The sequence below is a fragment of the Bos taurus genome, chromosome X (genome assembly GCF_002263795.3).
Source record: "Bos taurus isolate L1 Dominette 01449 registration number 42190680 breed Hereford chromosome X, ARS-UCD2.0, whole genome shotgun sequence".
Taxonomy (NCBI): domain Eukaryota; kingdom Metazoa; phylum Chordata; class Mammalia; order Artiodactyla; family Bovidae; genus Bos; species Bos taurus.
Genome location: NC_037357.1, coordinates 34,676,221 through 34,701,620, shown reverse-complemented (window position 1 = coordinate 34,701,620; position 25,400 = coordinate 34,676,221). Strand labels below are relative to the sequence as shown.

General features: G+C 38.9%; 1 protein-coding gene across 2 annotated transcripts in view; it reads left to right on the top strand.

Moving 5' to 3' along the window:
• The window catches only part of GABRA3 (gamma-aminobutyric acid type A receptor subunit alpha3), a 240,653-nt gene that overhangs the window by 141,145 nt on the left and 74,108 nt on the right, over positions 1-25,400 (top strand). For both annotated transcript variants that reach the window (XR_009493447.1, NM_174542.2), the window contains 2 exon segments: positions 2,991-3,058; positions 22,417-22,637. Coding sequence is in view for 1 of the 2 variants with exons in the window: in NM_174542.2 (NP_776967.1) it covers positions 2,991-3,058; positions 22,417-22,637 (289 nt within the window). In the remaining variant the exon portion in view is untranslated.

The window sequence follows — 25,400 nt, the reverse complement described above, 5'->3', positions numbered from 1 at the left end:
CTACCTTCTTCAGGCAGCAGAATAAACTTGCCTTTTGCTACCACTGGACACTTTTAGTCACATGCTTTTTGCACTGTCAGAGTTCCTAGTCAGAGCAGAGAGAAAATTCAAATGTGTTTGGTAACAAACCTCCTGTACAAGAGAAAAGCCAAAAGGAAAAAAAAAAAATCTTAAGGCATTCAGAAAGTCAAGGTCAGATCCAGAATGTAAGTAAGCCTTCCTATCCCAGCCCAAGACTCTTCTTTTCTACCTACAGTGACTCCACTGTCCTCTTGGAACTAAAGCAGTCTCCTGACTTTATCACTACTAATTGTCTTCTCCTTTTTCTTTTATAAGATTCCCTGGTGGCTCAGATGGTAAAGCATCTGCCTACAATGCGGGAGACCCAGGTTCAATCCCTGGGTCGGAAAGATCCCCTGGAGAAGGAAATGGCAACCCACTCCAGTACTCATGCCTGGAAAATTCCATGGATGGAGAAGCCTGGCGGGCTACAGTCCATGGGGTCGCAAAGAGTTGGACATGACTGAGCAACTTCACTTTCTTTTCTTTTATAGTATGGGTGCCTGTTTTTAATCTGCATAACTATCTTGCGTGCTAAGTAGCTTCAGATGTGTCCAACTCTTTGTGACCCTATGGACTGTAGCCCACCAGGCTCCTCTGTCCATGGGATTTCCCAGGCAAGAATACTGGAGTTGGTTGCCATGCCCTACTCCAGGGGATCTCCCCAACCCAGGGGTCAAACCAGCATCTTATATCTCCTGCATTGACAGACAGGTTCTTTACCACTGAGCCACCTGGGAAGCCCACTTTTACAATTAAATTGGTTTAGAAAGTTGTTCTGTGTCTAACTATGTCCTGCCTGGAATATTGGATTCAACTGTAATTGTGGTCTCTCCCATTAATTAATTGTGTTTTATGTACTTTGGGGTAGGGCAATGTTTCTACAGCCAGTGAATGTGGCAGTGTATCTGAAGGGACAAATCTTTAGGGTGTATGTTCTGAATTCTGAAGTATTGTCTCTTGTCCTTGAAGCACAGAAATAGGGGGAAGACTGTGCTCTAGATGAAAGTCCAAATACTTAAAATACAACTCTAGTTTGAGACATGTTATTTGCTGAATAAGCTTGGAAGTAAATTGTGTGTTTTGGTGAATTGACTATATCTTTGATGATTATTAAATGATACTCATAGTCTCTTTTGAAAATGGAATGTTTGTGGATGTGTGCAGTGTCCTTGAGTATAATATGTGCCTGTATAGAGGAGCAATGTATTAAGCCTAAGGGATGGCTCTGGAAAATGGGAAGTCAACAAGATATAAAGTAAATCTGGGCTAGGACCCAGGACTGGATGGATATAGTAAACATGCTATAAATGGAGTTGCTTTGTCCATTACCTTTCCATGAGGTAGAAGAAATAGTGTAATATACAGCACAGGGACTACAACCAATATTTTATAATAACTTTAAATGGAATATAATCTATAAAATATTGAGTTGCAATATTGTACCCTTAAGATGAACATAATATTTTAAATCAACTATAGTTCAATTAGAAAAGGAAATATAAATTTTAAAATTAAGAAAATAGTGCCATTGACTGCAGTAACCAACCTGATTATCAAGTCCTATGTGGGCTTTATGTGTACTAGCTGTGCTACTGACATGCGCTGCTGGGGTCAGGTATGCTGGGTTGGAGGGAACCTCAGGTGGTTCAGACAGTAAAGAACCTGCCTCCAATGTGGGAGACCCAGGTTCGATCCTTGGGTCGCGAAGATCCCCTGGAAAAGGAAATGGCAACCCACTGCAGTATCCTTGCCTGGAGAATCCCATGGACAGAGGAGCTTGGTGGGCTACAGTCCATGGGGTTGCAAAGAGTAGAACACGACTGAGTGACTAACACTTTCACTTTCATGCTGGACTGGAGTGAGCCTTGCTTGAGTTAACTGTAATGATGAGGTGTTTGGTAGGGTCTCATTGACTTTGAGAAGCTGAATAAGGCTATCCTGTGCTCTGTTTGAGGTATGTTGGAGTGGGTTGGCTGCAATGCAGTAAATAGGGCTGACAGAAGGAGGAAAGGGGAAACTTAGCAGTGCAGTCATTTCACTTCTCTGAGTATCATTTTGCAACTTGGCAAATATATATGTGATAAGATTCATCCATTAATACCAAAAATGTTCAGTGAGCACTTTCAGAGTTAACAGGCTCCTTTTCTATCTACTGAGTACAAACAGGTAACAAAACAGGAACACTGCCCTTTAGGAGTTCTTGCGTTTTGTGGGAAAGCAGACAAGTAAACAGACAGTTATAATGGAAACATGCAAAGTGTATATCAGGGGCTATCATCATCTCCAAATCTCAGTCACTTAACCCCACAGAAGTTTACTTCTCATTGATGCAAAATCTATTGTAGGTCCAGGCAACTTTCCAGGGCACTTATCCTCCAAGTTCTGGATCATCATTCCAGGCCATTTCAGTCTTATAGTAGCTCCATGTAAACATATGTTTCCATGATTACCATGGCAGGGAGTGTCTTGCATTGGAAATTATTTGTTCCAAAGGAAGGGACACATATTTCTTCTTCCTATAACCAAAACCAGTCACACATCCCCTCCCTACTTTAAGTGGGCTAGGAAGTGGCAGTGCAATCATCCTATGTCCTGAACATCTGTAATGTGCCACAGGTAAGGGTAATCCTGGTGTGACATCCCAGCTTGTGTGAGTGTTGGAGATCTCCAAAGGCTCTGGAGTTTGGGAATTCTGCTGTTACTCTCAATGGTATTTAAAGGGATGGACTTTGTTCCTATACTGAGCACATTCTCTGTGAAGAAGTAGTACAAATGAGAGTTTTTTGAGGGGTTTTCCTATGATTTTACCAAATATTCTTTCTTAGAAGTAGTAAGTTCGCTTTCTTTTGGAGAACAGCACTGGACTCTATGTGAGCTAAGGCAACAGGCTTTCCTAACACTCTGCTTTTCTATTTTCTTTCAACCAGATGCAGTGACTGAAGTGAAGACTGACATCTATGTGACCAGTTTTGGCCCTGTGTCAGACACTGACATGGTAAGTATGGTTTCTGCAAAGGTAAAAGTGAAAGATTATGCAACAGGTCAAAGTAAACCAATTGGGGTTTTCCTGTGGCAGGGCCTTGGAACTATATTCTGAGGAGAAGTCTTATCTCATGAATTCCCTACCCTCACTGTCCTACACTTAACTAAATGCATCTTTTGCCCTGCTCTCCCCACCTATTCACATATCAAGCATATAACCCCCCCCCCATTAGGAGTACCATTCCCTTCTTTCTACAACATGTCTTTCAAAATTCAGCTTGGCTCCCTATTCTCAATTAAACTTTCTCTGACCCTCACCCTTTATATTTGGTCCACCACACACAAATTAGCACAAATAGGTCATATGAGAAGGGCAGGTGGTGGAGGACTCTCAGTCTAGCAACTGGTGGTATCATTTAAGACGTCCACTCCTTGCAAACAAGCACTCACTGGGGAAGTGGACAGACCACAGCAATGCAAACCATTTGGAGGAAGAGTCAAACCTACTTCTAGACACTGGTTCTTCTATAGATGTGAGTAGGTGTAAGGAGGAGGAGAGCTTCAGAGCAGATTCAAGGAATAGGGCAGGGCACAGCAGAACTGGGCTTCCCAGGTGACTCAGTGGTAAAGAATCTGCCTTCCAATGGGAATGCAGGTTTGATCCCTGGGTCGGGAAAATCCCCTGGAGAAGGAAATGGCAATCCACTCTAGTCTTCTTGCCTGGAGAATCCCATGGACAGAGGAGCCTGGTGGACTGCAGTCCTTGGGGTTGCAAAGAGTTGGACATGACTGAGTTACTAAACGATGACTATAGCAGAACTAGCAAGGGGATGATTCATGAGCCATCTACGAGGACTTCCCCTGCTACTACCTTTCTCCCTTGCTGCCAAAGTAAAGAATGCAGTGGAGAGTTCAGACACGAGACCTTGTCTGCCGGGGACCAGCCCTGGCTGATCCAGGGTATTCGAAGGAGAGACGGCGTAGGCGAAGATCAGGAAACAATTGCTTAATTAAATGTTAATTAAGGATATAAAGAGTAATAGAATGAGGATATCTCAGTAAAATTCAGTGAAGAAAAGAGGCTGAAATAAGGATAGCTCAGTGAGGAAATTCAGTGGAGAAAAGAGGCTGAATAATTCAGCCAGAAGGTAAGAGAAAGAACGACATGGTGAGACCAAGTTTCGGTGAACAAGGCCCGTACTTTATTTTCCAAAGTAGTTTTTATACCTTAAGTTATGCATAGAGGATAATGGGGGAAGGGGTAGAGTCAGGCAGCAAGCCAGGCTTTCTTCCTGCAAACTTATCATATGCAAAAGCTTAGGTGATTTGCATCATCTTCTGGCCTGGAGGCCTGTTAACATTTTAAGACCTTTTCTTCAGAAAACTTATTTTTCTCTAAAGGTGATTGGTCAGGAGCCACGCTCCAAAAGCATTAGATAAAGTTGCATTCCTACAGAGCAAAGGTGTGGTGGGCTATAACAAGAAAAAGAATTAACTCAAGGGTCCCAGGTTACAAACATTAAAGCTACTACTTACACCAATTATATTAATCAATACACTGCCAGGGACACAGCAGGTAAGGGATATGGAAACTTAGCAGCAAACATTGGCCCAACAAGTGAAAATCCCTTCACCAATACAATTTCTAATCAATCTTTTAACTACTCAGAAGAATCTGTGTTTAGACAGTTTAGAACATCTCCTGCCTCTCACAGTTGGGAGGCTCTGAACAATCACATGAGGCCGGAAAAACCTATTCAGGCAGGCTAGAGGATTTCCAAAGGAGTTTGTAGGTTAAACACTGTCACACCCAGGAATTATTAACTGGAGCTGTAAGCTAACTTTTTTCAGAGAGGTAGTGGGGGACAGTGCCCCGTAAAGTCAGAGGTGTAGGTGAAAGCACAAAACAGAAAGTAGGCAGACTCTGGTTTTGGGGGTAGATTGCTCGAGAATTTCCAGGGAGACTCCTGAGGCTTGATCCCCCCTTTGCGTATGCCAAGCCTCCTTCCTCATGACCTTTGCCAGAGGCGGAGCTCGCTCCCCGCACTTGTCATAATGGAGGACCTGATAAATACCTACTTCAGATTCTAAATATTAGATTTTTGAAAGATTATCATGATGCAAGACAAAGAAGCTATTATCTGCTCAGAATGTCTGAAGTTATTAGATGGTCCATAAAGTCTTGTTGAATGCATGACTTTGGGTTGAAAAAAAAATCTTAAAATCAGAAAAAAAATGTGTTCAAAAATATGAAATGTCCCTGCTCACTATATAGATATTTTTCTTTATCTTCAGTGGGATTACTACTTAGCAGGGTCAAAGCTTATTTAGATCTTTTGGGTAAACACAAATGGTTGTGTAGTGTCATGATAGATTTTCCTACAGGTAATGCGGAGCCATTATTTTAGAATGATTCATCTGGCAGTCTGTATAGGATGAACTACAAGGGGGAAAAGACTGGGAGCTGAGAAGTGGTTTAGGCATGTCTTTACTGGGGTCTTCCTTCAATCAGGCAAGGTGTAGGAGTCAACTGGAGAAACAAGCTAGGTCTCAGGAGAGGAAGTCATAAGTGGTTGTGAGGCCAGCCAGGGTGATAACCAAATTCTCCAGGCAGGTGCATCTCTCTTTTTTATTACTGGGAATTAGTGATTGATTAATATTTTCATAAGAAAGGAACTGTAGCTACTGTTTGAACACACACACACACACACAACATAATCTACATCCATAAATACATTGAGGCAAAATAAGAAAGTATATGCAGAATAATAAAAAAAAAAACAGCTTACACACTACCCCAGGCACTCCACAGACACACATATACAAACAGATACCCCAATTCTGAGATACTACAGAAATATTCACATAGCCCCTGCCCAAACCAGCTTGTCTCCCTGCTCTTTTCCCACCCAAGAAGGCACACATGGGTATGCATAGGCTCTGGAGACACTTCAAACAATCCAGACGTTTTATCTTCTGAAGTTTCATCTTCCACTTGTCTGTCCCCTGCACTGACCCATGATTAAGCAGAAATAACAGAATGGTCCTTTCCTGATAGAGCAACCTTTGGTCAAATACATTTCAGGTTATTTTTCGCTGAACTTCCATCCTATCACAAGGCAGAATAGCTATGATCAGTCTGGCTGGGAAACAAATTTCTGGTGTTTTAAAAATTTTCTTCCCATACTACTTAATAGACTGTGGCAATTGTGGCAGGATCAGGGATGACTTCGGAAGAAACATCAGATAGTCGTGTGACTTTAGTAATTAATTGAATCAAGAAAGCAAGCTCCCCTGAGCCCACATACTACTTGGAAAAGTAAATGAAAATTAGGGCTAGCTAGCTGGGTTCTTGACTTTCTTCCACTCAAACAGGGAGCTTTGGTGCCTAATTGTCTAAGGAAATAGAGACAGTCTTTTATTCACAAAGTGGGAAAGTTGTGGTGGCAGTTTGAGCACTGAACCAGCACCAGCCATAGCCCTTTGTAGCCATTGCGCTCCTTGGTCAAACACTGCCTCCCACAGACATTGATCCTGAGTTTGACAGCTCAATGAAGAGTCATGTCTGTTTTGTCAATCTCAGTACCACCAATGCCTAACCTGGTGTTCATCAGTTGGCAGACTCTCAACTATTTGTTAAATTTAAGAATGAATGAGATGAAACAAATTAAATTTGAGGGGAAAATAATGACTGTGTTCCTCCACTTGGATGAAAGTTCTTCAGAGGCAGAACACATGTCAAATACATTTCTTTTTTATTTTTTATTTTATTTTTTTTTGAAGTAAAGACTTCCCCAGAATTTTATTTTTAAATAGAGGAAAACAAACCTAACCCCAACATATAAATACTATTAAAAGACAATCATTTATGTTTATATCTAATTTCTTTTTTTAAAATTTATTTATGTTAATTGGAGGCTAATTACTTTACAATATTGTAGTGGTTTTTGCCATACATTGACATGAATCAGCCATGGGTGTACATGTTTTCCCCATCCTGAACCCCTCTCCCACCTCCCTCCCCATCCCATCCCTCAGGGTCATCCCAGCGCACCAGCCCTGAGCACGCTGTCTCATGCATTGAACCTGGACTGGCGATCTGTTTCACATATGATAATACACATGTTTCAATGCTATTCTCTCAAATCATCCCACCCTCGCCTTCTCCCACAGAGTTCAAAAGTCTGTTCTTTACATCTGTGTCTCTTTTGCTGTTTCACATATAGGGTCATTGTTACCATCTTTCTAAATTCCATATATATGCATTAATATACTTTACAAGCATTTTGAATAAAAACATGTGTTGACCATTTGTAGCAAATGGAGCTGGATGATCACACAATACATAGTTTTTCAGCAGTAATATTAATCCTGTGTTGATAGTCTCCAAGAAAAGAAACAGAACAAGGGATATAATGTCAATTTGAATGAACTGAAGTCATGTGACTATCTATGATTTTCTATTTTTAGGATATTTTAGACCATTTTCTCAGTCAATATATGGAAAGATGGCAGAGGTGGCAATGACAGGGAGGTATAATGAAAAATGCAGTTTCATTTCTACTTGTCTCACAAATTGAATCTGTCTATTCCTTACCAGTGAGCAGTGGTTCTTGACCAATGGTAGTTTTCCCTGGTCAAGATCCTCTGAATTAGAATGAAGAAAAAGTGGGATGCTGGTTTAACAATGGTAGGGTATTCAAATGGTCAGTGATTGGAAAGGAAAGTAGAAAGTTAACAGCTAAATTTTAAAAATTTATTTATTTTTAATTGAAGGATAATTGCTTTACAGTATTGTGTTGGTTTCTGTCATACATCAACATGAATCAGCCATAGTTAGACATATGTCCCCTCCATCTTGGACCTCCCTCTCACCATCCACCCCATTCCAACAGCTAATATTTTTAAAGAGAGTAGCTATTAAATGTTCTCAACACACATACATGCATGCACACACATAAACAGTGACTACATGAAGTGATAGGTGTGTTAATTTGATTGTGGTAATCATTTCACAATGTATATATTAAATCATCATGTCATGGACCTTTAAAAATCACATCGTATAACCAAAATATGCAATTTTTATTTGTCAATCATGCCTTAATAATCTGGGAGAAACTTCCTAGGCTATATAGTGGACAGCCAGGTAATGATGAAAGTAGACAATACACTAACAGAACTAACCACCTAGCTTAACCAAAATAAACTAATTTATTTAAAAAATGGAGGCATGGGAAATGAGGACCCATAAGATATATTATAATCTTAATTCTTTTTAACAGATTCGGGTGATATACATTTTAGTTGGACTTCTGCTTATGAAAGTCATGCAGTTATCAAAGTATCGAAAGACTGCATGGGAAAAAATGGTGTTAAATAAAAAGAAAGTCCACATAGGGACTTTTTTCCCGTGGTAGTGGGCTTGAAATTATTGGACCTGTTTCTTCCTCAACACTGGAATAAAGTGGCTGTGTCCACTTCAAGTCCTCCCTTACTGGTGTCCTCATGCATAGAGTGAAGGGGAGCATTTTGAAAGCCTCATAAGCTGTCGGTTTCCTCTTTTTCTATAGTATACCATATTCCCAGATGCAACATTGAAAGGAGTTCGTGTCTGTAGTGTTTTGCCTAGGAGTCCATGATCATGAATCTCCTGGACTACTCTTTTGTAGACAGGCAGAACACATAAACAATACCAGTAAGACTATGTCAGAGGCTAAATACAACTGAAAAGAGGCATGTAGATTGTGGTTTTCCTAAATAGAGAATAGAGAGGAGGCAAAGAGCAAAGCGAGGACTGGATGGTCCCGAGACCCGGCTAAATTGATCCAGCCACACACGCCCTTTCTGGAAGCCTGCACTGATACACAGTGCAGTGTTAGAGAGTTGAAGACATTCAAGCTTCAACACCAAGCCAGAAATTCTTCCCCTTGAGCTTTGTGTCATCTCTGAGCAGTGTAGGAAATGTATTAAGTACCTTTCCCAGGAGGCAGACTTAGGCTTATTATCTGGAAGATTTGATTTAAATGCCTCACAAAACAACAGAATTCATTTGTCAATTTGGAGGCAATCATCCTTGGAGAGTATACAAAGGCTCAATTTGCAAGGAAGGAATTGATTGCATTTCTAGAAGGTCAGGTCAAAATTGAATTGCTTTTAGCCAAAAGTCATGCGATACTTATAGAGCAAATAATTACTATGTGATTTTCCCCAGTAGTTTTGACTGTGTAGAGAATAACACATTAAAAAACTGGGTAACCATCACCCAGCTTTTTTAAGCCTGGTGTGCTGTAGTTCACGGGGTCGCAAAGAGTTGGGCACAACTGAATAACAACAACTTTTTTAAATCTTGAAATTTTTCCTATATTTATTTTCATATTAGAAATATAATCTTTAAAGGTATAAATAAATCCCCTGTGTATCCTCCTGATCCTATTTCTCTCCTTCCCTTCCTCCTCAGAGATAATAATAACCATGAATTTGCTTTTTTTGGCCATTCCAATGCATACTCTAGACCTATAACTGAGGATGTATTTGTTGTTCAGTCACTAAATTGTGTCCAACTCTTTGCAACCCCATGGACTACAGCACACCAGGGTCCTCTGTCCTCCGCTATCTCCTGGAGTCTGCTCAAATTCCTGTCCATTGAGTTAGTGATGCTATCTAACCATCTCATCTTCTGCCACCACCTTCTCTTTCCCAGCATCAGGGTGTTTTCCAAAGATGGCTCTTTGCATCAGGTGGCCAAAGTATTGGAGCTTCACCATTAGTTCTTCCAATGAATATTCAGGGTTGATTTACTTTAGGATTGACTGGTTTGATCTCCTTGCTGTCCAGGGGACTCTCAAGAGTCTTTTCCAGCACTGCAGTTTGAAAGCACCAATTCTTCAGTGCTCAGCCTGCTTTATGGTCCAACTCTATATATATATCACATGAAATAGCAATATTATAATGAATAAAATAATAGTGGTTTTCATGTTTTCAAACTATAATAATTAAAAAGTGTCATAGCTTGTTTATCATTTTACAACATATCTTTTACTGTACTGAAAGTTATTTTTGATGCTCTTAACCTAGTTCATTTAACTGCTATAGACTTTTAAAGCATATGAATATTTATTCATATTAATACGTTCAATTCTCATGTCAATGTGCATTTAGGCTGTTTCCAGCTTTTTTCTATTAAAAACAATGGTTTTTTGCTATTAAAAACAAATGTTCTTGTACACATCTTTTTGTGAACACATTTGAGTTTCTGTAGGGTGTGTACCTACAGATAACATTTCTGATTTGCAGGGTTTGCAAACATTTCATGTTTTTCAGATAGGGTCAAATAATTCTTGTGATGAGGTTGTACCAATTTCTTATCCTATTAGAAGTGTATGAGTTCCATTTCTCTGCACTTTTGATAATGATTCATATTGTTGCACTTTGTTTTTGCCATTCTGATGTATATGAAATGACATCTAATTGATATTATTTGCATTTTTCTGATGAACTTTGAAGTTAAGCATCTTTTTATGTGTTTAGTAGCCAATGTATACCACTAAAGACAAGATACTTGTTACCACCTGAATTAGCAAAAGTAGAAACTCCATGTAGATCCTGTTTACTCATGCTGTAACTTCTGAATTGAAGTTTCTTGTGGCATTTGTGTGCTTGGTGATAACTAGGGCATTTAGTCTGATTCTAACTACAAGAAAAGCTGGGAATTTTGAGTTTTGGCTCAATTTAGGAAGGCAGAACTTATAATATGGGAATTTCTGTAAGATATCCTAGAAAGGCCAAACAAATGACTATGGGCAATAATGAATATGGCAGATATGCACTCTGTTCTAGTTCTAATTTTCTAAAAAGTATGTGTTTAATTGAAAAATTTTCAACTTCTGTTTTGTCCCCTATTAGGATGATTGTGTGATTTTTTTTTCTTTTAATCTGTTAACATTCTAATTAAATTAACAGGTTTTTTTACTTATTAGGACACCTTTACATTTTCTGGAAGAATAAAACTTGATAATGATATTTAAAATATTTTATTTCTTTATTTATTTGACTGTGCTGGGTCTTTGTTGGGAGGGAGGTCAGAGAGGGATGGGATATATATATATATATATGTAGCTGATTTACTTTGTTGTACAGCAGAAACTAATACAACAGCAGAAAAATTCATGCGGTATCAATTAGATGTCATTTCATATGAAGTATTGAATATAAGATTTCATTTTGTGAGTGTTTTCACTGTTATTCAGTTCTAAGTATTTTCTAATATCATTTATGATTTCTTCTTTTTTTTGGAAAATTTTTAGTGTTTTCTAATTTTCAAATGTAAAACTTTGTTATTAATTTCTAATTTAATGCCTCATATTAAAAGAAGATGGTGTATAGGATATGAAATCTTTTTTGTTTCTTTGATTTGCTTTATGACAGCATATGATCATCTATTTTTGGTGAAAAAGATATGTTAACTAATTGTTAAGTAGATAAGTATATGTGTATTCCTTAGTTCATGGTTGTCAAAAGAATTCTTTACATGCTTTCATCATACAAATTATTGGCCTGATTGGTCTTCCATTTATTGAAAATCTATGGGTTTGTCATTTTCTCCTTGCAATTAAGATTTTGCCTTACATATTTTGAATCCATGTTACCCATACATAAATTTTTTTTTTACCTGATACACATTTTTAGTGTAATAGTTTGTCCTGAAGAAAAGTGTTTATCTTACAATCCATGCTATTTGTATTTTATAGTTCTATGATTTATCTTGATCAAAATTTGCCCATATATGTTTCCATCACTTCATTTTCAACCTGTGTTTTTATGCACCCTTAAGTTGTGACTCTTCTATATATAATACACAATAAATAACTACATTATTTATTTATCATTAGATTATATTGCTTATTTCTATTGTCTTATGTATTCTTTCCCCTCATGTTCTTATATGCTTTATTTTTTCTTTCCTTTCTGTGGGACTGAAGCATTTTTCTACATTCCCATTTGTGTTTCCTCTTTTGTAAGTTTTACATTCTGTTTCTAGTATATCCTTGGTGATTACCTTATTAATATGTATACTTGACCTTAAATTTAATATCTCCACTCTTCTCCAAATAATACAAGAATATGTCAATCCACATCTCTTTGCTTTCTCCTTCCATTTGGTTGCTGTCGTTATTTATTCTACTTTGTTTTCATAGCCCTTATCATCATTTGTAGAGAGCCATTATTTGTTTAGTTTACCCATAAGCTTGTCAGCACTTTTGCTCACCATTCCTTCTTGTGTCTTCCTGCTGGTTTCATTTTCAACCACATGAAAAATTATTTTAGCAGTTCCTTTCCTAAGGATTCATTCAATCATTTTTTAATTCAAAAATATTTATAGATTAGCTACTATAGATCAGGTAGGGTTTTAGGTGCTAGGGATATAGCAGTGAACTAAATAAAGTCTCTGTTCTTGTGCAGCATCCAGGCTAGTGGAATGAAAGAAAGAGCAAGCAAATGAAAGTGCATTTTTTTCAGAGCTATCTGACAAAATAATGCATGAAAAAACATAATGCATAGTAAGGGGAAGAGGGATTACTCTTTATGATAGGATGGTCAAAGAATACTTCTCTGATATGGAGATTTCTGAAAGAGGCCTGAATTCTGTGAGTGACCCAGCCATGAGAAAAAATGTATTTTATTTACCTAAACTCATCTTTATTTTGAAACCGCTCTTACATGTTAATCTAGTTGGCTATACAATTCTTTTGACTTCTATTGTTGCTTTCAAGAAGTCTGCTATCAAATTGTCACCTCTTTATAGATAATATGCCTATTCTATTTTGTTGTTTTTAAGATCTCCTCTTTGGTATTTTTCAAATTCATTGTGTATTGGCTTGGATATATTTTATTATACTAAGCTCACAACTGATTAATGTTTTTTTATTAATAAATTTGTTCATTTTAATTGGAGGCTAACTACTTTACAGTACTGTAGCGGTTTTGCCATACATTGTCAGGAATCAGCCACGGGTGTACATGTGTTCCCCATCCTGAACCCCCCACCCACCTCCCTCCCCATCCCATCCCTCTGGGTCATCCCAGGGCACTAGCCCTGAGCACCCTGTCCCATGCATCGAACCTGGACTGGCGATCCATTTCACATATGATAATATACATGTTTCAAAGCTATTCTCCCAAATTTTCACACCCTTGCCCTCTCCCACAGAGTCCAAAGACTGTTGTATACATCTGTGTCTCTTTTGCTGTCTTGCATACAGGGTTATCATTACCATCATTCTAAATTCCATATATATGTGTTAGTATACTGTATTGGTGTTTTTCTTTCTGGCTTACTTCACTCTGTATAATAGGCTCCAGGTTCATCCACCTCATTAGAACTGATTCAAATGTATTCTTTTTAATGGCTGAGTAATATTCCATTGTGTATATGTACCATAGCTTTCTTATCCATTCATCTGCTGATGGACATCTAGGTTGCTTCCATGTTCTGGCTATTATAAACAGTGCTGTGATGAACATTGGGGTACACTTGTCTCTTTCAATTCTGGTTTCCTCAGTGTGTATGCCCAGCAGTGGGATTGCTGGGTCATATGACAGTTCTGTTTCCAGTTTTTTAAGGAATCTTCACACTGTTCTCCATAGTGGCCGTACTAGTTTGCATTCCCACCAACAGTGTAAGAAGGTTCCCTTTTCTCCACACCCTCTCCAGCATTTATTGCTTGTAGACTTTTGGAGCACAGCCATTCTGACTGGTGTGAAATGGTACCTCATTGTGGTTTTGATTTGCATTTCTCTGATAATGAGTGATGTTGAGCATCTTTTCATGTGTTTGTTAGCCATCTGTATGTCTTCTTTGGAGAAGTGTCTGTTTAATTCTTAGGCCCATTTTTTGATTGGGTCCTTTATTTTTCTGGAATTGAGCTGCAGGAGTTGCTTGTATATTTTTGAGATTAGTTGTTTGTCAGTTTCTTCATTTGCTATTATTTTATCCCATATATAGTTTCCTTCTTTGTGAAAAAGCTTTTAAGTTTAATTAGGTCCCATTTGTTTATTTTTGCTTTTATTTCATTACTCTGTGAGCTGGGTCATAGAGGATCCTGCTGTGATTTATGTCAGAGAGTGTTTTGCCTACGTTTTCTGCTAGGAGTTTTATAGATTCTGGTCTTACGTTTTGATCTTTAATCCATGTTGAGTTTATTTTTGTGTATGGTGTTAGAAAGTGTTCTAGTTTCATTCTTTTATAAGTGGTTGACCAGTTTTCCCAACACCACTTGTTAAAGAGATTGTCTTTTCTCTGTTGTATATTTTTGCCTCCTTTGTCAAAGATAAGGTATCCAAAGGTGCATAGATTTATCTCTGGGCTTTCTATTATGTTCCATTGATCTATATTTCTGTCTTTGTGCCAGTACCATACTGTCTTGATGAGTGTAGCTCTGTAATATAGCCTGAAGTCAGGCAGATTGATTCCTCCAGTTGCATTCTTCTTTCTCAACATTGCTTTGGCTATTTGAGGTTTTTTGTATTTTCATACAAATTGTGAAATTATTTGTTCTAGTTCTGTGAAACAGAGAAGGCAATGGCAACCCACTCCAGTACTCTTGCCTGGAGAATCCCATGGATGGAGGAGCCTGGTAGGCTACAGTCCATGGGGTCTCAAAGAGTCGGACATGACTGAGCAACTTCACTTTCTTTCTTTCTTTGTTCTGTGAGCAACCCTAGCAGTGCCTCAGGTTAGGGCTTTTCGCAGGATAGTTCTCTCTCTCTTTCTTCTCTCTCCCTATCTCTGGCTATCCCACAGTTTGGGTTGCTATCTCAGATTAGTTCCTTCATATTGCCCTCAGGGCATTCCAGCTGGTCCTTACCCTAAGCAATGCAGCCGGCACCTGCCTATTCAGCGCCTACTTGCTGGTGGTGGCTGTGAGCACTGGGAGTTGCCGTAAGGCACGTGGTCTGTTGGTTTTTAATTGATTATTTATTTATTTTTCCTCCTGGTTATGTTGCCCTCTGAGATTCTAAGATTCCCCACAGACCCGCCAGTGAGAGTGTTTCCTGGTGTTTGGAAACTTCTCTTTTAAGACTCCCTTCCTGGGATACATCTCCTCCCTACCTCTTTTGTCTCTCTTTTATATTTTGTCCTACCTCCTTTCAAAGACAATGGGCTGCATTTCTGGGTGCCTGATGTCCTCTGCCAGCACTGAGAAGTTGTTTTGTGGAATTTTCTCAGTGTTCAAATGTTCTTTCGATGAATTTGTGGGGGAGAAAGTGGTATCCCTGTCCTGTTTCTCCACCATCTTAAGACTGCCCCCTGATTAAGGTTCCTGAAACTAAGATACTTATACTAATATTTCAACAATTCTGAGAAACTTTCATCCATTAGTATTTTATTGTTCCTCATTTTCTCTATTCTCTAACTTTGAGTTCAGTTCAGTTCAGTCACTCAATGGTGTCTGACTTTTTGCAACCCCATGGACTGCAGCACGCCAGGCTTCCCTATCCATCACCAATTCCCGGAGTTTATCCAAACTTATGTCCATAACTTTAGAACTTTGCTAGAAATATACACTGAAAAAAGTTTTCTTCACATGTATTTTCCAGTTCACTAATCTCTGTTCAATAATATTTAATCTTCTATATAACATATCCATTGACTCATTATTTTTGTTTCACAGAACATTTACTTCAAATAGATCTTTTTAAAATCTGTGTTTTCTCATTTCTACCCCATAATGTTTTTATCTTATCTCATATTCTCAATCTCTCCCTTGATACTTTTATCATTTTAATATATTCAGTAGTTCCTTTATAATATATAATTGATTCTGTTGTGTGAGGTTCTTGTGAAGTAAAAGTTGATCAATTGTGTCCGACTCTTTGCAACCCCATGGACTATACTACAGACCATGGAATTCTCCAGGCCAGAATCTGGAGTGGGTAGCCATTCCCTTCTCCAGGGGATCTGCCCAACCCAGGGATCGAACCCAGGTCACCTGTATTGTCAGATCAGATCAGTCGCTCAGTTGTGTCCAGTTCTTTGCGACCCCATGAATCGCAGCACGCCAGGCCTCCCTGTCCATTGCCAACTCCTGGAGTTCACTCAGACTCACATCCATCAAGTCAGAGATGCCATCCAGCCATCTCATCCTCTGTCGTCCCCTTCTCCTCTTGCCCCCATCCCTCCCAGCATCAGAGTCTTTTCCAATGAGTCAACTCTTCACATGAGGTGTCCAAAGTACTGGAGTTTCAGCTTTAGCATCATTCCTTCCAAAGAAATCCCAGGGCTGATCTCCTTCAGAATGGACTGGTTGGATCTCCTTGCAGTCCAAGGGACTCTCAACAGTCTTCTCCAAAAACACCACAGTTCAAAAGCATCAGTTCTTTAGTGCTCAGCCTTCTTCACAGTCCAACTCTCACATCCATACATGACCACTGGAAAAACCATAGCCTTGACTAGAAAGACGTTTGTTGACAAAGTAATGTCTTTGCTTTTTAATATGCTATCTAGGTTAGTCATAACTTTCCTTCCAAGGAGTAAGCGTCTTTTAATTTCATGGCTGCAGTCACCATCTGCAGTGATTTTGGAGCCCAGAAAAATGAAGTATGACACTGTTTCCACTGTTACCCCATCTATTTCCCATGAAGAGATGGGACCGGATGCCATGATCTTCGTTTTCTGAATGTTGAGCTTTAAGCCAACTTTTTCACTCTCCACTTTCACCTTCATCAAGAGGCTTTTTAGTTCCTCTTCGCTTTCTGCCATAAGGGTGGTGTCATCTGCATATCTGTGGTTATTGATATTTCTCCCGGCAGTCTTGATTCCAGCTTGTGTTTCTTCCAGTCCAGCGTTTCTCATGATGTACTCTGCATATAAGTTAAATAAACAGGGTGACAGTATACAGCCTTGATGTACTCCTTTTCCTATTTGGAACCAGTCTGTTGTTCCATGTTCAGTTCTAACTGTTGCTTCCTGACCTGCATACAAATTTCTCAAGAGGCAGATCAGGTGGTCTGGTATTCCCATCTCTTTCAGAATTTTCCACAGTTTATTGTGATCCACACAGTCAAAGGCTTTGACATAGTCAATAAAGCAGAAATAGATGTTTTTCTGGAACTGTCTTGCTTTTTCCATGATCTGGTGGATGTTGGCAATTTGATCTCTGGTTCCTCTGCCTTTTTTAAAACCAGCTTGACCATCAGGAAGTTCACAGTTCACGTATTGCTGAAGCCTGGCTTGGAGAATTTTGAGCACTACTTTACTAGCGTGTGAGATGAGTGCAATTGTGTGGTAGTTTGAGCATTCTTTGGCAGTGCCTTTCTTTGCCATTGGGATGAAAACTGACCTTTTCCAGTCCTATGGCCACTCCTGAGTTTTCCAAATTTGCTGGCATAGTGAGTGCAGCACTTTCACAGCATTATCTTTCAGGATTTGGTATAGCTCAACTAGAATTCCATCACCTCCACTAGCTTTGTTCGTAGTGATGCTTTCTAAGGCCCACTTGACTTCACATTCCAGGATGTCTGGCTCTAGGTGAGTGATCACACCATTATGATTTCTGGGTCGTGAAGCTCTTTTTTGTACAGTCCTTCTGTGTATTCTTGCCACCTCTTCTTAATATCTTCTGCTTCTGTTAGGTCCATACAATTTCTGTCCTTTATCTAGCCCATCTTTGCATGAAATGTTCCCTTGGTATCTCTGATTTTCTTGAAGAGATCTCTATAGTCTTTCCCATTCTGTTGTTTTCCTCTATTTCTGCATTGATCGCTGAGGAAGGCTTTCTTATCTCTTCTTACTATTCTTTGGAACTCTGCATTCTGATGTTCATATCTTTCCTTTTCTCCTTTGCTTTTCACTTCTCTTCTTTTCACAGCTATTTGTAAGGCCTCCCCAGACAGCCATTTTTCTTTTTTCCATTTCTTTTCCATGGGGATGGTCTTGATCCCTATCTCCTGTACAATGTCACAAACCTCATTCCATAGCTCATCAGGCACTCTATCTATCAGTTCTAGGCCCTTAAATCTATTTCTCACTTCCACTGTATAATCATAAGGGATTTGATTTAGGTCATACCTGAAGGGTCTAGTGGTTTTCCCTACTTTCTTCAATTTAAGTCTGAATTGGCAATAAGGAGTTCATGGCCTGAGCCACAGTCAGCTCCTGGTCTTGTTTTTGCTGACTGTATAGAGCTTCTCCATCTTTGGCAACAAAGAATATAATCAATCTGATTTCGGTGTTGACCATCTGGTGATGTCCATGTATAGAGTCTTCTCTTGTGTTGTTGGAAGAGGGTGTTTGTTATGACCAGTGCATTTTCTTGGCAAAACTCTATTAGTCTTTGCCCTGCTTCATTCCGTATTCCAAGGCCAAATTTGCCTGTTACTTCAGGTGTTTCTTGACTTCCTACTTTTGCATTCCAGTCCCCTATAATGAAAAGGACATCTTTTTTGGGTGTTAGTTCTAAAAGGTCTTGTAGGTCTTCATAGAACCGTTCAACTTCAGCTTCTTCAGCATTACTGGTTGGGGCATAGACTTGGATTACTGTGATATTGAATGGTTTGCCTTGGAAACGAACAGAGATCATTCTGTCGTTTTTGAGATTGCATCCAAGTACTGCATTTCGGACTCTTTTGTTGACCATGATGGCTACTCCATTTCTTCTGAGGGATTCCTGCCTGCCGTAGTAGATATAATGGTCATCTGAGTTAAATTCACCCATTCCAGTCCATTTCAGTTCGCTGATTCCTAGAATGTCAACATTCACTCTTGCCATCTCTTGTTTGACCACTTCCAATTTGCCTTGATTCATGGACCTGACATTCCAGGTTCCTATGCAATATTGCTCTTTACAGCATGGGACCTTGCTTCTATCACCAGTCACATCCACAGCTGGGTATTCTTTTTGCTTTGGCTCCATCCCTTCATTCTTTCTGGAGTTATTTCTCCACTGATCTCCAGTAGCATATTGGGCACCTACTGACCTGGGGAGTTTCTCTTTCAGTATCCTATCATTTTGCCTTTTCATGGGGTTCTCAAGGCAAGAATACTGAAGTGGTTTGCCATTCCCTTCTCCAGTGGACCACATTCTGTCAGATCTCTCCACCATGACCCACCCATCTTGGGTTGCCACACGGGCATGGCTTAGTTTCATTGAGTTAGACAAGGCTGTGGTCCTAGTGTGATTAGATTGACTAGTTTTCTGTGAGTATGGTTTCAGTGTGTCTGCCCTCTGATGCCCTCTTGCAACACCTACCGTCTTACTTGGGTTTCTCTTACCTTGGGCGTGGGGTATCTCTTCATGGCTGCTCCAGCAAAGCGCAGCCAGTGCTCCTTACCTTGGACGAGGGGTATCTCCTCACCGCCGCCCTTCCTGACCTTCAACGTGGGATAGCTGATTCTTTACCAGCTGAGGCACCAAAGAAGCCCAAGAATACTGTAGTGGGTAGCCGATCCCTTCTCCAGTGGATCTTTCTGACCCAGGAATTGAACCAGGTCTTCTGCATTGCAGGCAGATTCTTTACCCACTGAGCTATCAGGGAAGCCCTCATATGTGAGGTTCTTGAGGGGTGAGCTATATATCGTATTGGCTGACTCTTGCTTATGACCATTTCCTTAGGTGTTTTATTGTTGTGAATTACATATATTTTTTCAGCAAGCATTTATTTATGGCTATGCCCCTCTAGAGTATTTGCTTTTGTAAGTCAGTCTAGGGGTATCCTCATCCTGAGACCTATTTTTATGTTAATTTCTCAGTTTGTAAGACCCAAACCAGGTGTACATTTAAATATTTAGCTCAGATTAAATTTGAAGTTGCTAGATCTCAGTAGAAATGCTTCCCCTTACCCCTTCTCTATTTCATAATTCATGCTTGGATAAGTTTCCTTTCTTCATTTTCATGCTGTGGATTGGTTTTGTCTAGTTCATTTTATTTAATTCACCCTTATGCTGAGGGGCTTCCCTTGTGCCTTAGCTGGTAAAGAATCCACCTGCAATGCAAGAGACCTGGGTTTAATCCCTGGGTTGGGAAGATCCCCTGGGGAAGGGAAAGGCTACCCACTCCAGTATTCTGGCCTAGAGAATTCCAAGGACTATACTGTCCATGGGGTTGCAAAGAGTCAGACATAAGTGAGCGACATTCACTTCACTTCACTTCACTATGCTGAGGTCAGAGCCCTTCAGGGTGTTGGTTTTGTGTGGGAATCTAATTCCAGTTTTAAACCTGGCATAGTCCTGGCTTACACCTGTCATTCTGATATAATTATTGATAAAGCCTCCTCTCATTCTCAAAAATGTTCCAGTTTAGATAATAGATTATATAATATCTTAATCCTTAAGCAGGGGTTTTCTTAATGTTCTGCTGCTGCTAAGTTGCTTCAGTCGTGTCCGACTCTGTGCAACCCCATAGACGGCAGCCCACCAGGCTCCTCTGTCCCTAGGATTCTTCAGGCAAGAATACTGGAGTGGTTTGCCATTTTCTTCTCCAATGCATGCATGCATGCTAAGTCACTTCAGTCATGTCCGATTCTGTGCGACCCCATAGATGGCAGCCCACCAGGCTCCACTGTCCATAGGATTCTCTAGGCAAGAACACTGGAGTGGGTTGCTATTTCCTTCTCCTCTTAGCGTTCTAGAGAAGGAGAAAAGCCAGACTGGCTAATTTATGGAGGTACAGTGGTTGGAGAAGAGCTTAGAGAAAATAAGGGCCAGTTTATGAAGTACTTTCTAGGTAAGGAAAAGGTATTGGTATTTATTCCAAATATAATTAGAAGCCACTGAGGGGGCTTCCCTAGTGGCTCAGTGTTAAAGAATCCTTATATAATGCAGGAGACGCAGGTTTGATCCCTGGGTTGAGAAGATCCCCTGGAGAAGGAAATGGCAGCCCACTTCAGTATTCTTGCCTGGAAAATACCAGAGACAGAAGAACCTGGCAGGCTACAGTCCAAGAAGTCGCAAAGAGTTGAATACGACTTAGTGACTCAACAACAACAACATATTTTAAGCAGCTGCTGACTGCCTTGTTTTACCTGACTACCTAGATGTGTCCCCTATCCCTTGTGTAGTTTAGTGACCAGTCAAAGATTTGGGCAGAGTTTGTACTCAGAATTTCAGACTTACCCTTTGAATGGTTTTGGTTTTTTCTCAAGGCTTCCCCCTGAATTTTCAGTTCTTTGGTCAACTTTGAGCTCTTTCTTCTGAGGTATATTAAGCCAATAATTTTTCTGATTTCTGCCAAATACACAAACATCACCCACCACAGATTTGTCATCTTTCATTTACTGGAGGATTCCCTTATTGTTTCTGTCTGCCTTTTTCCCAGAGCCCCAGAGTTTTCATTTGTATGTAGTGGTCAGCCAGGGTTTGGGGCAAAGTATATACTGGGGTTTGAGTTCCCATCCCCTCAGTGACTCTCTTGCTTCCAGGATTCCTACCCCCTAAGATTCCAGATGATTATCCACTTTGAGCCATTAAGGCTGTGATATTGGACATAGAAATTCTAGGTTTGGGAGATCACCTTTAGAAAAGAAAGCCACAAACCCAATTTTAACCCGTTGCTGTTGCTATCTTTCAAGAGTAAACTTTCTTCAAGTTTCTGTCTGCTTTCAGTCATTTCCCATTGATTTCAAATTGTCTATCTATCTATGTTTTGGTTCAAATTTTATGATTAATAACTACAAGAAGATATATCCAAATGATTTAGTCTGCTGTTACCAACATCAGTAATGTTTATTGTTCTTTGAGTTTGTATTTAGATGAATGGCAATTTTGAAAATTTTCTCCATGTTTATTAACAATTTCTATCTGTTTCATGAATTTTTCTGTTCATGTCATTTACCCATTTTTCTATTTGTGTGTTTGTTTTTCCTTATCTGTAAAGATGCTTGACTTATTGAAGATAAGATATTAACTCATTAGATACACTGTTAGTTTGAGAATCAAATGAAATGTGTTTTAAAATTTAAGGTTTTAGTTGTATGGCAGTTGTTATATTGGCTTTTGATGTTCATATGGGATCATTTAGTAGAAGAGACAAGGTTAGGAGTTTGCACTTATTAGAGATGCCACTGCATAGAGAAGGGAGCTCTTGCCTTTTCATAAGGCAAAGTCTTGTGTTCAGATTGTATGATGTGCAGGACAGCATTGGCAGTGATCTTCCTAAGTGAAATCTTCTCGGACATATTATTTATGTACTTATTGATTACCATGACATTATTTCTCAATCATAGTCATTTGCCCTACTTGCCAGTAACTACTGTCAATAGATTGCTGCTTCTCTGCATCAGAGGAAATACTGCAAAGTAATTAATATTTGCTAAGGGCACTGTGGATCCTCACCAGAATTCTGCTGAAATGTTGTTCTCTCTTTTTGTCCTTAGGAGTACACCATTGATGTATTTTTTCGACAGACATGGCATGATGAAAGACTGAAATTTGATGGACCCATGAAGATCCTTCCACTGAATAATCTCCTGGCTAGTAAGATCTGGACCCCTGACACCTTCTTCCACAATGGCAAGAAATCAGTGGCCCATAACATGACCACACCTAACAAGCTGCTCAGACTGGTGGACAATGGAACCCTCCTCTACACAATGAGGTCAGAGAGTGCCCTGGCTCATCTAAAGTATCATGGGGGTAGGAACAGGGTTGAAAGCAAACTTACAAATTAGAAATGCACATAGAGGCATACATTTCCTAACATAGCTACAGGCATGTGTACTTACAGACCTAATATTATATATACACATATAAATACAGAGTTGGCTAACAAGCACATGAAAAACTGCTCATCATCACTCACTAATTATCAGAGAAATGCAAATCAAAACCACAATGAGGTATCATCTCATACTGATCAGAATGGCTATCATTAAAAAGCCTATAAATTAATAAGTTCTGTAAAGGGTGTGGAGGAAAGAGAACCCTCCTACACTGTTGGTGGGTATGTATATAGGACAGCTACTATGGAGAGCTGTATGGAGGTTCCTTAAAAAACTGAACATAGAGCTACCATATGACCCAGCAATCCCACTCCTGGGCACATACCTGGACAAAACTATAATTTGAAAAGATACATGCACCCCTATGTTTATAGCAGCACTATTTACAATAGCCAAAACATGGAAACAACACAAGTGTCCATTAATAGATGATTGCTTTAAGAAGATGTGATACACACACACACACAGTGGAATATTACTCAGCCATAACAATATAATGAAATACTGCCATTTGCAACAGCATGGATGGACCTAGAAAATACACTAAGTGAAGTAAGTCAGACAAAGATGAATATTATATACTATCACTTATATGTGGAATCTAAAAAATAATACAAATGAATCCTATACAAAACAGAAATAGACTCACAGACATAGAAAACAAACATGTTTACCAAAATGGTTGAAATGGAGGTGAAAGGGATAAATAAGGAGTTTGTGTTTGAGATTAACAGATACACACTACTATATATAAAGTAGATTTAAAAAAAACAAGGACTAATTGTTACCGCATGGGAAACTATACTCAATACTTATCATAATGGAAAGTAATCTGAAATATATATATATATATATATATATATATATATAACTGATCACTGTGCTGTATACCTGAAACTAACACAATATTGCAAATCAACTCTATTTCAATGAAAAATAGAGAATTGTCCATATGAACATTTTCAGACACACAGAGATATACTTTCACAATGTATAAATGTTTATGTGTACTCAAAGACATGTAATACACAGGTGTATACATAGTCAAAGTGAAAGTGAAGTGAAAACGAAAGTGTTTCAGTCATGTCCAACTCTTTGCGACCCCATGGACTATAGCCCACCAGGCTCCTCAGTCCATGGAATTCTCCAGGCAAGATACTAGAGTGGGTTGTCATTCCCTTCTTCAGGGGATCTTTCCGACCTAAGGATTGAATCAGGGTCTACTGCATTGCAGGCAGATTCTTTACCATCTGAGCCACCAGGGAATCCCTATACAAAGTCAAGGGTACTTAAATACAGACTCACAACCACATACACAGGCATGAACACGGTGACAGAATAGCATCTAGGTTTAACTGCAGCAATAGTCTATCTGTATGGTGCAGAATGATGAGAATCAAGTGAGATGTTAGCTATTTTCTGAAACATACAATGTAAGATATATATAAATGCAAAATTATAGCAACAAATATGTCATGCCACATTGCATGGGAATGCTGAGAAATAAATGAATTTCCAAACAACTTGAGAATATATCTTTTTATAATATATATATTTCCATATATGTATGTGGAAATATATATATTTCATACTTTTCTACTCCTAAAGTATAAAAACTATAACAATTTTTACATTTTTCGTGACTCATTATTATCATTAGAATTTTTAGGTAAGGAAATTTTGCTTTTAAAATGAATAACTTTATTTTTAATATAAATTTATTTATTTTAATTGGAGGTTAATTACTTTACAATATTGTATTGGTTTTGCCATACATCAACATGAATCTGCCACGGGTATACACGTGTTCCCCATCCTGAACCCCTCTCCCTCCTCCCTCCCTGTACCAAAATGATTAACTTTAAATACCTTTCCAGTTCAGTAAGATTCTTTGCCCCAACATTGAAAAACTTCCTTGGTTCTTGTTTTTTGATTTTTCTAGTTGCTCTGCTGTCATTTGTCACTTCCTAAAGCTCTCTCCTACATTAATGAGTATCAATCTTAAGTAACGTAGTGAACATTTATTGAATGGGAAAAATATGATCTTTCAGTGCAGACTCTGTGGTATTTCAAGTTTATGCATTTGTTATTATACACAGTGAATCTCAAATAATACAAGGCTGATAAACATGTGATGAATATATGAAATGTGCTTGCCTATATGGTATATGCTATTCTTTCTTTACTTTAAATTTACTATTTATTTTTTCTGAGAGACAAGAAGATGGACAAGGAAAAATAGATAGTAAGTGAATTGTTAAGAGAAGAGTTGAATTAATGAAGAAGAGCTGAGAGAGTAGAGGAGAGAATCATGGAGAAAAGGGAAGTGGATAGAAGTGGGAAGAATAATGTGGAGATGAGGTCAATAAAATTAACATATATTTATTTTATTGGTGTACTCCCAGATCTTTTCTACACACACACATAAATCATTCAAGAACAAATGAGTAAAGAAAAGAGAGAATATGAGAGGAGCAAAATAGAATAGAAAATTTGGTTTTAAAAAAAGGAGAAGATAAAATTTAAAAGCTAGATATTAGAATATCCTAAAAGTAAAAGGAAAATTTGGAGAAAAGTATGAAGTAAATGAGAAGAAAGAAAAGAAGACATAGAGAAGTAGAGCAAGAGACAGTGGAGGG